General features: G+C 47.2%; 1 protein-coding gene across 1 annotated transcript in view; it reads right to left on the bottom strand.

Moving 5' to 3' along the window:
• Positions 1–16,426, bottom strand: part of NUDT3 (nudix hydrolase 3) — a 22,383-nt gene extending 5,957 nt beyond the window's left edge. Inside the window, exons 1-2 of the mRNA XM_085210591.1 lie at positions 15,979–16,426; positions 5,458–5,568 (exon numbers count right to left, since the gene is read on the bottom strand). Of these exons, the coding sequence (XP_085066717.1) occupies positions 5,458–5,568; positions 15,979–16,077 (210 nt within the window). The 5' untranslated portion in view covers positions 16,078–16,426. The remainder of the gene's footprint in view (positions 1–5,457; positions 5,569–15,978) is intronic.

Raw genomic sequence — 16,426 nt, 5'->3', positions numbered from 1 at the left:
CCAAAGTAACACTCAGCCTACAAACTGACATTCTTCTCTCCTCAGCCTGGACTTACTCATCCAAATGGCACAAAACTGTGAAACCAACAAAACTGTGAACCAAGCAAAGGTGCTGTAGGAAAACCACACTGAATGATTATTAGGCAACTGAAAGAAGTGCCAAGGCTTCCTCTGTCTGAGAGTTTATCACATGCAAATGGTGATATAAGTGGTGTGATTCAATCAAACATTAGGCTGGCCATAACCAAAGTGAGGAATGGTAAAGCCTTGAAGATCGCAAAGCACATCGACGTGAAATCTTTCAGTCCAAGACTCTCACCCAACCTTACAGGTACTGCAAATACTGACACCACAGTGAAATACCTTAGCTGCCACCCCCAGCAAAGAAAGCTGGGTCGTGGCAGAACTTCCAGGCTCCTCTTAGGGCTCCAATAGGGACCAACCCCTCTGCACCTTCCCCCCCGATCCCTGCTGCACGCTGATGAGCATTTTCATGGAAAGTTAGAGCCCAGCCACAGGCTCACCCAGGACTGGCACCGGATCTAAGCCTTAATTTGCACCAGATGACTCTGGAATTTTCTCCTTGGTAATAAGTGGATCGAGAACCACGGGCTGCAGCAGTGTGTCTGGCAGCAGCACGAGTTATTTGGGCATGTGTTCTCCCTCCCCAGACATCAGCAGTGCTGCAAGCCCCAGAGCACACACTTGTGCAAGGAGGGCACTACTAAACCCACCACCTATAGACAGAAAAGCCCCAGCACTGTGTTCCATCTGCAGGGCTGAGAGCACAACTCCACTGAGCAGCAGTGCTCCCCAGGCAAGGGCGGCCAGCAGGCTGGCAGTTCAGGCTCCTCATTCTCTGCTCCATGCATCCAGCAGACCCAAACCAGTTTGCAATGCCTAAGGTAGTCCTAACTGGAAGGCAGCCTTAGCAGCAGCGTCCCTACCAGCAGCACACAGCTGCCCCAAACCAGCACACGGCAGGGATGGGCTGGGCACGCAGGACAAGCAACCAAAATGGGGAGGAAATGAAGTTTTACTGACTCTGCTGCTCATGAAACTACTTGTTCGAATAAAGAAAAATTATCGAAGACATCCAAGAACAGCAGGTTCAGGTTTCAAAGCTGAAAATAAGTTCAGGTCAAATGCAAAAAGCAGCCTGCAGCAACACCATCTGTTCCTAGGGACAGCTTTTATTTCCTTCCATCTGAGCTAGGAAAATGTGGGTTGGAATTTCAGCTATTTTACTTTGCTCTATTAGGCTCAAAGCCTGCATCTACTATAGATTACTGCTGGGCAAGAGGACTGTGGTAAAACACCCAAATCTCTAACGCTTGCAGTACTGAAGGCAGTAAATCACACCCATAAGGGCTGCTAGCTTAGACAAGTTCTGAAGACACCAATTATACAGCAGCTAGGCAAATCTTCCTGCTGTCTTCACTGTGTCTGAGAGGGTTATATTTATTTAACTAATTCTTTCCTGCATTACAGCTGATGCATACCTCTGCAGTTATACAATACCAGAGTGGAGAATTTCCATGCATTACACTCATTTTTATGAGTTTTGAGTACGTGAGGTGACACACAGTAGTGAAGCTGTTCTGCTATTTGCACAGAGTATTACCAAACCTATGAAGGGTTCACAACCCCTGCCATGGTATTTCAGATAAAACACAGTGCTTCCTATGCTAGCACTGAAAGACATCATTATTCGTATCCTAAATCACACACAGAACACATGAAACTGAAAAGATTGCTTATAAGCCATCCTTGAGAGGGAAACTACTGCCCAGCAACCAGATCAAAGTGCTGTAAGATGGACAACTTCTGATACCAGCATCCATTGTCTGTCTGATCACAGATAAAGCACAGCTTATCTTTCTTTTGCTCCCCACGAAGAAAGCACGACCAACACTTCTGTAATTTTATAGAACTTGACATTTACTCAGTATTTAAAGGTCAGGATGTGAAAGATGCTGTAAGTGCAGAATTAAATGCCTTTGGGTTTAACAGATGAATGTGGAGGCTTTCTTCAAAGTCACTCCATAATAAGTTTAATTTAAGGCAGCTATTTCTAAAACATGTTCTTCACCAGTTGCTCACACCCATGAAAAGCCCTTATTCCCAACATGACATTCATTTTGAGGAGAGAACGCAACAGCAGAGAGAAACTAAATCCAAGAAGGAAGAAGCCAAGAACACACTATGCTGGTGATAAGTAGTACTTTAGAAGGCCATGTACTTTTTCAAAAGGGGAACCTGAGAGCACTCCTGGAGCACACAGCTGCGTGGGCGACTGGCTGCAGTGTGCCAGAAGAAGGGTGGATAGTGATAAGGGAGGATAAGGGAGAATGGTTTTAAACTGAGCCAGGGGAGGTTTAGGTTGGATACGAGGAGGAAGTTTTTCCCCCAGAGGGTGGTGAGGCACTGAACAGGTTGCCCAAGGAGGTTTGGATGCCCCATCCCTGCAGGCATTCAGGGCCAGGCTGGATGTGGCTCTGGGCAGCCAGGGCTGCTGGTTGGTGACCTGCACACAGCAGGGGGTTGGGACTGGATGAGCGCTGTGCTCCTTTGCAACCCAGGCCATTCTGTGATTGTGTGATCATTCCATGATAAGTAAGGGGCTCACTCTGAAGGATGGCTCTCACTCAGAGCTGGAGTGCTCATCTGCTGCCACTCTGCCTAAAGAGCTCCGACACTTCGCACTGCGTGCAGACAGCAGTAAGCGTGACAAGTGGTGGTACCTGCCTGCTTTAATACATCTGCTGGGACAGATTAATATGGAGAGTCCTTATGTAAACTAGGACAAGGACTTGAACTCAAACTGGGACAAAGGGATGGCAGATTTCACTCAATCAACGCCTCATTTTCCTAAGAGCCATTCTGAAATGCTGAAAACTGGAAAGAGGGAGAAGTCTGATTGCTCAAACACATCGATGATGGAATTAAAACACAGAATGCACAAGTTACAAGCTTCATTTAGGGAAGCGTATTTTGAAAAGAAAACGCATACCATGCAAAAAAATGACTGAGTTGAAAAAAACCAGTCCATTGTCATCTACAGAGACCACAACTGAAAGGGAATTGAGTCCTTCCAGCTCTTCCAACTGGCTCTTATTAAAAAGGAAAAGGCATACCAACACCAGCAAATGCAAGTCTGCAAATTTCCTCCGTGACTGCTCAGCACACAAGCCACCTTCCTGCAGGACAACCACTGCTGTGCACACAGCACAGGAACACTGGGTTTTCTCTCTCCTAAAGCAGGCACTGGGAGCTGCTTAGCCGACCTGCTGCCTCTCCGTGACCTGTCCCAGGAGAGGAGCAGAAGCAGCAAACCTGCACAGAAAGCAGCCTCAGCTGCAGCCCACCCACCCACCCACCAAAAAAGCTGAAATTCACATGAAAGGATGAACAAGGATTAGCAGCCTAATTCTCACCAGCGAGCTCTAGCTAGCACAGCTAGCACGCACACCAGTTGCCCAGCAAGCAGCCTCCTAAAACACTGCCCCTGCCAGATCAGCAGTGGAGGCTGCACAAGTCCTTTACAGCACGAGTGTAGCAAACATTTCCCTCTCACATGCACATTCCCCAGCAACGTTTTACAGTAAACAGCTCACTGAGCCCAAGGCAGTTGATATACATTCTAATTTGGTGTACATATTGCGAGCAGAGCGCTGGAACACAAACAGATTTGAGGAAGGCCTTATAAGCCTACGAGCTGCCCTGTGTTTTTCAGCTGCTCTGACCATGCCCTGTAGGAGTGCTCAGGTAATTCTATCCACACGACAGGCCTGCAGGAGAGCCTTTACCCCACGGCCTCCCACTGCACAGCACCATCAGGACGTGTGGCGGAGGTCAGCACTCTGCTGGGCACCCTGCAGCTTTCTGAGCTCGCCGTGTTTGCCGTTTGTCGAGCAGCATTGGAGCACATAGGTGCTTTGCTGGGAATGACTCAACCCTGCCAGGCTGCCACAGTTTGAATTACACCCTCATTGGGCACCAGTCCACGTGAGCGAGGGAACACCAGCTGAGTGAGAGGGGATTATCTCAGCCAGCCCAAACCAGTTCCTTCTCTGCAGATTGAGTCCACGCCAAGGCTTCCTTTCAACCACTGAGCTGTCATGGAAAGAGAGCAACTCTTCCAAGCTTCGCTGCCTGAGAAAGGGAGGGTCGATACAGATTTATTTTAGGGATTTGAAAGGCGAAGCCATGCATCTCCTGAATGAACCTTTGACTTCTGTATCAAATAACTTCATAATTAATAATGATTAGGTTGTAAAGCAGGACTCTGTAGCTAAAAATATTCCCGTTGTTCTGGTTAAACTCACTTTGGCTCGTATTTGAAGGATTAACGAGTTCCTAAAAAAGCGAGAGCTGCACTACAGGCTGGAAACAAAATTCGCAAGCAGCAATCCCAGCACTAGAGGGACCTAAAAAAAAGTTCACTGCATAATCCTTCATATCCTTCTGATAAACTGATAGATTATAAAATGTCCAAAGAGAAATACACAGCAGTGACAGCTATGTCCAAATACTTAGGGGAAAAAAAAACCTTAATATACAAGACAATTAAACACAGCAACCAGTGGAGAAGCTTCCTCCCAGCTCCCACCATTAGCTCTTCGTTTCTGTTCTGTAGCACGAAGATTCATAAACCTCTTGAAAGCATTTTAATCCTGCCTTATGTAACTATGGACCTACTTGGTCATCCATATATAATCATTTAATCGTTTCTGAAGCCAAACATCTCTCCTATTCAGTAATATTCAGAAGTGAGTTCTAAAGACAAATTCTACATGTGATGTAGTCAATTACCGCTTGCTGACTTTAAATTCCTTTAATTAAACATGAAAAACAGCTCTTCCAGCTTCAACAGAAAAGCATCCTTCTCCACGCAGGTCATTCTGTGTGCTGCTATTTGCCTCCCTTTCTGAAACAGCTCCAACTTAAAAACATGAACACGTTACAACTCTTTATTCTGATAACTCTTGCCACCAAGTTCTGGCATTCATATACAGCTTAAAATATGCAACAACCCAAAACTTATTGAAACTCCTATATTTGAGGTAGGGTCTGGTGCACTTCCACTCCATTATTAGGCAGCTCCACAAAAGCACTGCTGTTTTTTAAAGTTCTCTTAAGAAAGCATACAACAGAGACAGACAAAAAAATGGAGGATATCATTGCATTGAAGTGATTATAGCTTCATTTTAACTATTTTCAGGTAAAGGTGAGAAAAAGTTCATTCCAAATGAGAGCCTTAATTATCACAGAATCCTTAGAGTTGGAATGGATCTCTGAGGGCCATCTAGTCCATCTTATTCCTTCATTTAGGGCTCTGGTTCCCCGCCATACACACAACGCAGGTACCACAGCAACCATAGATTTCTCTTCACCTGCAGGAAAAGAAGCTGGAGCAACGAGAGCACGCAGAGCTCCTGCTCTGTAAGCCCTTACCTCTTCGCAGACTTCTCGCACAGCAGCCACGTTGGGCTCCTCCTCGGGCTCCATGCCACCCCCAGGGACGATCCATCGATCAGGATGACGACTACTGCTAACCAGCAGCACCTGAGGAGAACAGAGCACAGCACATGCATAAACACAAAGCGATGCTGCTGCTTAGAGCCCAGCTGAAGGAGGGGATTTGTCTTTGCACCTCACGCACCTCCAAACACGACCAACCCAATGGGAGCTCTCGAAAAGCTCTTTGCTTTTTCCAATGTGGTCTCATCAGCCCACTGCAAGCAGCAGTGCCAACTGCATGATCAACACCACCAAGGCCCTCCAAATTATTTCAACCATTACCTTCTTGCTGCTCTTGAGCATTAAAGAATAAATTAAGCTTCTGCATACCAAAACAACAATTTGCTATGTGATACAGCATCACAATGTTTACACTGTAAGAGTCCAATGCTGTCCTCGCTGTCAGTACAGCCTCAACAGCTTGGGATATCTGTCATGCAACAACACAGACAGCAGAGCAGCTGCTCAGCACCTCCACTCCTTGCAGCTCAACTCCATCAGGACCTTCAGTGTTGGTTGTTCCTGCAGTTATGGTAATGGTGTGTACAGGTCAGGTAACTGTCCACCAAAAAACTGACGTGAAATTGTTTCAACAAAGATTTGCAATTCCCTGTTTGCCTCTCCTTCTGCAGCAAGCACCAAGGAGCTCAGCTCTGGGGCCAGCACTTGGTTACCTCAGGTTTGGATGAGGTTGTCCAAAGAGATGTGCAAGCAAAATCTAAGCTTGTAATTACCCACCTAAAAGCCCCACGAGAAGGCTGCACAGATGGACAGACTTTTTGTGGGAGTTCATCCTCGAAATGTTTTATTCCAAAGTAATTCTGCTCTGCACAGTTGGGTTTAGCCTCATTATTAAACTTGCTTGTTGTCTTTTGGAAACAAGAAGCTAACTAACAACCTCAGCTGGATGAAAATCCCCCAAAGAAAACTGAGATGCTGGGCTTATGAAACCTACTTGTGATACATCCATGAGCAGGGATGGAAACTAAAAACAAAAACTAATACTGTTTTTCAGCTCTCTAAACAAAGCTCGTTCATTAGAGCCATCATGCTATACTTCATCATTTCACTGGCACAAAGCTCAGAGCCAAAGCAACTTGCTCCAGAAAGTTTCCAGCATACCAGTCCAATTAGCTTACAGGCCAGTCATAACTGTTTCAACCAGATATTCTGAAGTTAAACGGAGCAAGATGCTAAAATCCAAGGCTTTACTGTGTAAATGGTGACCGACAAATGGAGCATGAGAAGATTTGCACTGATTTTCAGGAACCAACCTACCTACAGACCTCAAAATTACACTTCTGAGACAAAAACAAGCTCAAGAGTTTGGGGTTTCTGCAGTACTTTTCTGTTTTGGAAGCTCTCACCTGCCAGCCAACCACCCTGCAAAGAGATTTTTTCCTTTTTGGGGCCATCCAGGCAGTGCCCAGGGATGAGGGCAGCCCATGGACTGGAACACACCAGGGTGTGAACGTGGATCATTTGCAGGCTCCAAACAGCAGCTCTCCAACCAGGAGCAGCAAAGCTTAAAGCAGAAACTGAAGACGGGTCACAACGAACGTTTTGGCAACTGCTGGCCTAACCTTTCCTAAGTTTGGAATCAACTCTGTGTTCTCAAGTGTCAGAATGCCCCTGATCAGCAACCTGCTGCGGGTCCTACCAAAGATGATGTCCCAAAGCCTCCTTTTCCTGCTGCAGTCTGAGCCCACGTCTCAATCCTGCAACACAGGAAGCAGCATCATTTATTGAGCAGTCCCCTTCGAAGCCCTGAGCCCTACACAGCCTGCCTGTGGAATGGGAGGGATTAGAATACACCAGGAATGAATTAAGCTGAACGGGCTGCCTTAATTCTGCTGGATTGTTTGGATCGAGGCAGTGCTTCACCAGCACCAGTAGGAACTTTTTAGGTGCAAACAACACTTTTAGTCCAAGTAAATTAACTTCAGCTGGTCTGAGCAGTTGAGCATTTTCTAAATAGAATTAGCACGAACAACCTGTGCTGGGAAGGAAAAACCTATCATTCTCACACTTTTATGTAATCAGACTATTTCCTGTTTAATAAAAAGGAAATCCCATCCAGAGAGAGCAGGAAGCGTGCCCTACAAGGTCACTCTTTTTGAACAGCTTTAAACAGGATATTGCTACCAATGAGCTCCCCCAGACAAAGGGCCCAGGTTCACAATGAGGCTGAGACATTGTCCTGCTCTAAAACTCACACATCTAAAATCTGCATCTCGAGGCACACAGAGCATTCAGAGGCACCCAGTGAAAAGGTCCTTCCAACCCAAATCCCCAATTCCACAAGGGGCCACAATCCATCTATCTCACCGACTGCCCCAAAGCCAATAAAAACGCCATCAGCTGAACACAGCAGCGAGTGTTCAGGAGGAGCAGCCTGAATGCTGGCTCTGATAACAACTGCATTCCTCAGCACAAACCTTTCCCCTACAGCTGGCTGGGGGAGCAGCATACCTGGAGATGGGGAGATAGCAGCTGAGCAGGGGCTGAGCTCCCTCCACGTACAGATGGAGCAGTATTTCTGCCACAACAAGGTCACAGTCATTTTCCAACTTGCACTGAAAAGCTACGGACACAGAATGGGAACTACCCCTTTATTTTACAACAGAACACAACAAAAACGTTACGCAGTTGCTCATTTAGACGGAGCCTATTCCAATACAATTCCACAAAAATACGATGCATGCTGTTCTTCGAGCTCTATCTGGTGGCTGTGCCCCTAACAGCTGCGTTACTGCTTGTGGCTCTGCTGCATAAAATCATTTGTGTATCTCTGCACCACTAAGGGATCTTAATGAAAACATTCATAAGCAGAAAATGCTTATTTCTGAAATCTGCTTAAAAACAGAGAGGAAAGCACCAGATCTCTGGAACTAAAGCAGCAAAAATGGAAGAATGATGAACTGCTCAGATACAGCTCGGTCACTCGTGCCCCTCACCCAGCACAAGATTTCCTGGATCCCTCCTTAATGAAAGGCTTTGATAATTAGCCATAGGCACCTCTGTTAGGATACAACCTAGACGTTTAGGTTTTGTCATTTGCTTTTGTCTGTTTGGTTTTGATTTAATTCAGGCCAAAACACGAAGGCGGGTTTACAGTTCCGTTTTATTCCTGCTGTGTAATTGTTTTTAAGAGGGCTCTGAGGCTCACAGCCCACCAGGGATCTCAGGGCAGCTTTTGGGGCCAGGTCTCACAGCCTTTCTGGAAAAGCATTTTCAGGTATCGTGTCACCGATGTCATCATAACCAAGTTCTGTTTTCCAGGATTTAGATGACAATTATGTCATTTCAAAGCAGGGAAGTGAGCCACACAAACCGCTTTGGCAAGGCACAAGGCAGCCCAGAAGCAGCTCTCAGCCACAATCAATGAAATAAGAGAAAGGTTGGAAAAATAAGCAAAAGTTTGAAGTCTACAGCAGGAGCTCCTACACAGCACAGCACTGATGGTAAGCAAGCTTCAAAGCAGCATGCAGACAAACAAACAGGAGCTCAGCAGCAGCGGGGCAGCAGGAAGGGCACTGAGATCCAAGGCTGCCCAGCACAGGGCTGGGAGCTCCATGGGAAAAGGGGAAGGAGCTGCCACCAGGATAAGCCTGGGGGCCCCGATGCTCACTGCTGACCTTACAATGACTTCATTACATACAGATCACATCACTTCCCCCCCAAATAATGGTGCTCCACAAGGCAAAAGCTGCAGGCACACACAGCTGAGCTGTACCTGAGTTACGGAGCAGATTGAGGCTCAGGTTCTCTCTTGCGACGCTCGATTTAAACAGCAGCCACCCATAAATAAAACAACAGTGGCTGCATTGTAACCAACGTGATTCCTAGAAAGAGGCTCCATAGAAGCATTACAGCAAAGACCAAAAGGGCTGCAGCATGATTAGAAGCTAACCTACAATGTTATTAGAGCTGCCTACCTGCCAGCCTTCCAGGAAAAGCCTCCAAGCACACATGCCAGCCATAGACAACCAGGCAGGGAAGGGGCAGCAAAGATGGCAAACAGGTGTTCCCAACCCCAACCCCATCCTGCTGCCAGAAACCAGCTTACAGCTGCTGAGACAGCCTTCACATTTATTTCATGTTTTCTACCAATATAAAGTCACAAAACCAAGTGTTTGCGGAGTGTCTGAAAACCTCCCCCTCTTCCCCCCCCCGATATTTAAAACTTGTTTCACACTTGAGCATCATTTATTAGAACACAGACTGCAAGGAACCACACGTCTCACAGCACATTTCAGGGAGATGGGTGGAGAAGAAGGCCGGCTTCAGTGTCTTTCTCCTGTACAATCTGTCTTTGTTTGAAAGTTTTAATTTGATGGGAGTGTCTGTATTCAGGATTTGGAGACTTCGGGTTGCCCTACCACCAGCCAGGACACCGTAGGATTATAAAGACCTTTTATGCTTTACCCAAAGTTAACAAATGCTCTCACAACCCCGATACATTTTTACTCAGTGCTTTTATAACTGACAAAACGAGGATCCATCTGACTGTATCAAACCACCTCGAAGCACTGAGGGCACAGGGGACGACAAACTGTGCTCCTGAGGAGCCATGAGGCACCGCTCCCCATAGCAAAGCCTTGCAGAAACTCTTCCATTCAACACAGCCTCAATTACACTACACCACAAACCGCACACTGTGCCAAATTACCAACACTGAACGGCCCAAAGAAGCATGCCAAGGAGCACGGGGCTTGCAGGACAGCTCCTTGTGACCTCTTGCTATTCAGGGCACGTTACAGAGCTAACACAACACACGGCAACAGGTCACAGCCAGCCCTGCACACTGCAGCGCACAACCTCAACAGCAAGCCACCAAACAGCCCGGTCCTGACCATCACAGGAGTTCTGCTTTTCCTCAACAGCATACAGTTTTCTCATATGAGCAATGTTTTGGGGCTCAAACACCCACGTTTTGCTCCGTGGTATACTTTGATTTAACTTACGATGCCAGGTCTGGAAAACAGAGGCAGCAAATGGGTGGTGGGAAGCTGGAATCCAGGCTGGAAGTGGCTCTGGGCAGCCTGCTCTGGTGGTTGGTGACTCTGCACATAGCAGGGGGTTGGAACTGGATGATTATTGTGGTTCTTTTCAACCTAGGCCATTCTATGATTCTAAGGAAGGGGAAATCGTTCACCCTACAGAACATGACAAAAGTAAAGCACAAGTCTTGAGAAAGGGGAAAAGAGCTGAGCTGGAAAAGTTCGTGTGATTTCAAGCACTTGGATCACACCTACAGTGTAAGAACTGTAGGGAAAAAAAAAAAGTAAAGAAAATCCTGTTGGTTTCTCGGCTGCTTCTTAGAATAATAATAATCAGTCATCCTGTAGCACACTCCTTCAATACACCACAGCTCACATTACTGTTACTACACATTTCTTTAACTTCAGAGTGATGCTCGCTCCCACAGAAGGACACAGCCACGAGCCCCCCAGCAGGACTGCGTTTCGGATAACCACAAGAATTATCTGCAAGGCAGAAGCCAGCTGGAGGGCCTGAGCCGCAGCCTCAGAAGCAAAGGCACTGATAACAAGGCACTCCCAAAGACCCCAAACCCGACAGCCTCGGTTTGCCTGGCAAAACCTGCGTGCTGACCACACGGTGCTTGTACAACTCACAGCAGACTCCTTCCAGAAGGAATGCTGGCTTTGGAACTGCCTTTTTAGCACAGGGAAATGAAGAGTTTGGTCTTTTTCACACAGGCTGAATCACAGAATCACTCAGGTTGGAAAAGACCTTAAAGATCATCGAGTCCAACCATGATCTAACCACGCTACCCTAACCAACAACCCTCTGCTAAATCGTGCCCCTAAATCACGTCCTGATGGCTTTGCATGTCAGCAACTCCATATGCACACACTTAACTGTTTCATTTAACAAGTTCTGTTCATAAAATAAAGCATGTGAGTATCTGAGGCTCATGAAAACTCTTGAGAAGCTTTTCATATACAAATATTTCCTTCTACCTGTTACGTAAACCTTGTTACACAAGATAAAGTGGCCATCCCAGTCAATAGGAATGAAAACAACATTTGAACCATCTGAAGCATCTTAAAAGAAAGTAAGAACCTCCCCAGTAGGTAACTGTATCCCCCTGAATTTTACATGTTAACCTGAAATTTCTGAGAGCAAAGCGGTGGTGTGCATTATCCACTGCACAGCTACAGAGACACAAATCCTGCTGTGAGTATCACAACATTTGAAAGAGCCTGGGCTGGTCCCTGCAGTCAGGCTCCCAGCTGAAGAACCGACTGCTGTTTAAGGAAACTGAACACCTGAGTCACAATTACTGGATATTATAGGCAGCCTTGGAATGTTAAAGTTTACTATCTGTTACGCTGTGAGTTCCCTAATTTTGATCTGCCTCGGTTTCTCCAGGAGAACCCATCACAAAGGTGATTTACTTTAGTTAACAAAACAAAAAAACAACCCACAATGACAAAACCCGAGGGGGTGATTCATCCTCCTTCCCCCGAGAAGGGAAAGAAAAGAGCTGCTTCTCCCCAGTCTGCAGGAGGCCACAGCCTGGCAATGCCCTCGGGCAGCCCCAGCTGCATGGCAGTGGGAACAGCCGCATCAAGGAGCGACCGTGAGCGTAAGAGGCAGCGACAGCACGTGGAGAGCAAGGGGAGAAAGGCAAGAAAAGCAGGTAAAAACTCTGATCTGACAATAAACACCGAGATAAAAGAGTGTATGCAGAGCTGTTCCAAAGAGAAGTTACAGCCATCACCGCTCTTGGGTGCGAGCGCATGGGCTGGAAGGAGCCCTTCCTGTGTCCCTCTGAGTTGGTGGTACTCAGCCCTTTCCTCGACTTGCAGGGGAATAAAAACTGAACCAGTTTTCCAGTTTCCCAACAGCTTATGGAGCTTCCAGCAAAGTAAGTGAAAACGTAACCATTTTCATCCTGCTGTAGTTTGGGAAAGCACAAGGGACCACGGAACTGCTTACACAGGCTTCATGACAAAAAGGCAGAAAGCACTTCTTAGATAAAAGCTCGGTTTTGTGGAAGAATACTCCCTTGCTTTTGGAGAAAAGTGGTTACAAGCACAGCAGAGAGGGCAGAAGCACAAACAAGCCATTTCTGAACTGGCCCATCTCCCCCTGGGGATGTGGTAATGTGTCAGCAGCAGGCAGGGAGAACTTTGTCTGGTTTCAACCACAAACCTCTTCTGTAGCTGAAGGGAATGTCAAGAGTTAATCTGAGCCTCTGGAACAAGGACTGGGAGACTCTATTCCACACACAGCTCCACGATCATATGATGCCGAGCTCCCTTTACTTCCAGGCAGCAAAGTGCTCCAAGTGGTTCCAGCTAATAATATTTTTACATTGAAGCAAATGCACAAAGGATGGCATAGGAACACTGTGTGATCATCGGGAGTCTACAGTTAACACTGGAAAACTGCCGTACTACATCCCAGTTTTATTCCAAAGTGACCCAGGAGAGGCAAGAAGAGAAAGGTTAGTTTGCATTCAAATTGCTTTCCCCAATTGAGGCCTTGTGGGGCTCCTTAACGTGGCTTTTGGTGACAGTGTTGGCTTGGCACACACACAGAACTACGGAGCCAGAGCTCCTACCAGACGCTGTGTGAAAGTTCTGTTTTCTCATCTTAATTTAGCCTTCATTCGCAATTAAAAAAGACGGCCAATCCTGGGTGCTATTCTTCCCGAAGCATTTCCTCCAAACGTCTTTAAAGAACACCAGTTGTTAATGAGCAGCTTGTCCTTTCACCAGATACAATGCAGGCATGCTTAAACCTGTAGCTACGCCACTGCGGGACCTAAAGCCAAACAGTTGCTTTTTATTTCTGTTAAAATCTAACAGGGATGCTGCCATTAAGCAGGCTTCCATCTGCTCTGTGATGCTGAGAGGTTACTGACACGTTCTGGAACCTTTTCTCGTTCAAACAGCTGGCTACACACAAAAAAAAAAAAAGCTTGTACTATTTAAGAATAAGACAACAGCAATACTGAGACACACCAACAATGGCAATAAGGAACGATGCTGGAGGTAACACAAGACTTGGACTCTCTTGACCTCAGTTCTCTCCTCTGCTTACACTGAACCAGCAAATATCCAGGGACTTTACTCCATGTGAAATGATGAAAACAGCAGAGTGCCAGCGTTGGGTGGCTTAGAGGCCCTCTGAAGTCTGTTCACACTCTTAGAATTAATCCCATTGGTTCTCTTGATCTCCCTCCTGCCCAAAGAGACTCTCTGCAGTGCTTTACTGTTTGTGAAACAACACAGAAACAGACTTTCCACGCAGTCCAATTAAGAAATGTATTTTCACTCCGTTTGAGATTCGTGCTTAAACGAGTTCTCCCTCTGCAGCTTTTTAAAGAACTGTGCGACAAAGACATCTCTTCGTGCTTCCAAAGGCATTCCTTGGCTTCTTTCATGTCCAGAAGTGGTGGATTCCAAACACAACACAGAGAAAATGTGCAACCTCAAGCAGCGTAAGGAAAAAATAAATCACTTCAACCAAAGAAGCAGCAACATTAGAACGGTTATGCTAAGCCTCCATGTGTGAGCGTAACGCCCAGCCAAAGATGCTCTGTTCTAGCAATCTCCAATTACTGCTAACAAACTGGTAAACCTGAAAAATCAGGACGGTCTGCTCATAAGGGAAAGCAGAATTTCTCCTACTTCTTGCTCGCTGATCGTTTGAATGGTGAACTAATCAGGAACTCAAAACTCAAAGTTTCTTTAAACTCATAGTGGGAAGTGAAGAAGTGGGATAGAGAGCAGCTACTGTTTCTTAAGCCCTTAAAAGAAACCGTAACCAGAAGCAGAAACAAACAATGCTTTGGTACAGCATGCTCCTTTATCAAAGCTTGCTTCTGGCCTTCATTTTTCAACAGTAAGCTTTAAATAGATCTTTACTAACATATTTTGGCTCCGTCCTTTTTCTCCCTGCCCAGAGAGACCCTTTAAAGAGATCTTAATTCCCACTTCAATAATAGTAATCAATCAATATTTGATAACAACTTTCCTAAACGAATCTGTTGAACAACTCCACACGGTAGGAACGCCATAGATGGGAAGGCACGATGCTCTTCCAGCTCTCCATTAAATGCACAGATATCATCAGCAAATCCACTGCTTGGAAGACCGTGTGAAGTCCTCGGGAGACCAATTCAAAATAAAACAAAACCATAGATTAATTCGCCCTTTCTGTGGCTCACAACGAAGCACCCACGTGTGCACGCTTGAGGAAATCAATCTACATCCCCCGCTGCATCATTAACAAAGCAATTAGTGTGCCTTCATGTCACAGACCAGAGCAGCACACCTGATTTCTCCGGTGTGAGCACTCACGGGGCCAAATGCTAAGAGGGACCGAAACTAAAAGGAGCAAACAGCACTCAGGTGAGAACCCACGCTGCCCCAATATACACAGCTCTCCTTGCCTAACGTGGCCTAACAACTGGTTCTTAAGGAGAACTGCCTCCCCAGCTGGGTAAAGTTGCACCAGGAAACTCAGATGCCTTCCACCACGCAAGCTGATAAGCCCCAACATCATTACACAATGTGATTACAGTCTTCTTCATAGTTATCTCAGAGGATCATAAATTTCCTGAAAGTCAGTGGAAAGGCTCAGCTGCAACAGGTTTCTATTATATTTATTTCAGATCATTTACGCTTGAGATGCTGACACTCTTCACCGTGACAGTGCAACTACAAAGGCTTTGCTAAGCCTCCACCACCACGTTAAATAATAACTGCACAGTATGCTAATTGACTTTCCTCCAGCAAACTGTCTGCATTCCCTTCCGATTTCCTGTAGCTACAAATATGATAATCAGGAGAACAAAGCCTTCAGAACAGCCACTCAGGAGCCAGTCAATGAAGTGAGGTGCGCCCGACTCCCTAATAAGCAAGGAAGACCTGCAGCCTCGTTTGTGCCGAGTGCTGCAAGCCCACGCCAAAGGCATATTAAAAGAGAAAACAGCAAAAAATCCACATCTGAACAAAGTTCCTCTTTCCAACATCAGCTACAATCCGATCCCTTGGCAGCACTGCCATTCTCAGAGCACCCAATTTACCTTTAATTCCCACTTCCTCCCCAGCCTCTCTGGACAGCAGCTCCTGGCACTCCATCAGTCCCCTTTTATCCCCGTTTCTTTTTATAAACCCAAGGTCAGGTTTCCTCTCCCATCTCATGTGATGCTCTGGATTGAAGTTCTGCCAGCCTGGTTTGCTCCAAACCACTGCCAAAGCCCGGCGCTGCTCAACGAGCTGCTCCACCATCCCTCAGCAAAGAGATAAAGGAGAAAAAAAAAGAAAAAAAAAAAAGGAAAAAAAAAAGGGGGGTGGGGGGGGGAAAGGGAGAGCCCCAACTTTCCCAGCGTTGAACGAACGCACCCGCACAGCTGCGCACGGGACGGGCAGCGCAGGGCAGCAGCCGCCCGCAGCCCGGCCCGGCCCTCACCTCCTCCTCGCTCTCGCTGCGGAAGCACAGACAGGCCGCCCGTTTCTTGTAGCCGTCCCCGTCGTAGGTGCGCGTCTGGTTGGACTTGAGCTTCATCATCCTCCGTTCCCAAGGGGCGGCCCGAGGGACGGCGAGGCCTGGAGAGGCGGCGGGGGCGGGCGGGGAAGGAGCCGCCGGGGCTCCCGCGAGGGGCGGGCGGGGAAGGACGGGGGGGACGGAGGGGGACCCGCCTCCCCGCGAGTCTCTTTCTCTGTCGGTCTCTGTGTCCCGCAGGCCGGGAGCCGCCCGCTACGCGCTGCCGCCTTTCGCCCGCCTCATCCCTCCCTTCGCTTCCAGCCGCTCCGCCGCCGCTGCCGGCGCTCCGGCCACCGCCGCCGACGACGACCGCGACGCCATCTTGAGGCACGCTACGCAAACGGCGTAAAGCCGCCGGGCGGGGGAGGGGGCG

Source organism: Meleagris gallopavo, chromosome 28 (assembly GCF_905368555.1).
Source record: "Meleagris gallopavo chromosome 28, MGAL_WU_HG_1.1, whole genome shotgun sequence".
NCBI lineage: Eukaryota > Metazoa > Chordata > Aves > Galliformes > Phasianidae > Meleagris > Meleagris gallopavo.
Note: the sequence above shows the minus strand (reverse complement) of the source record. Positions and strands in the feature narration are given on the sequence as shown.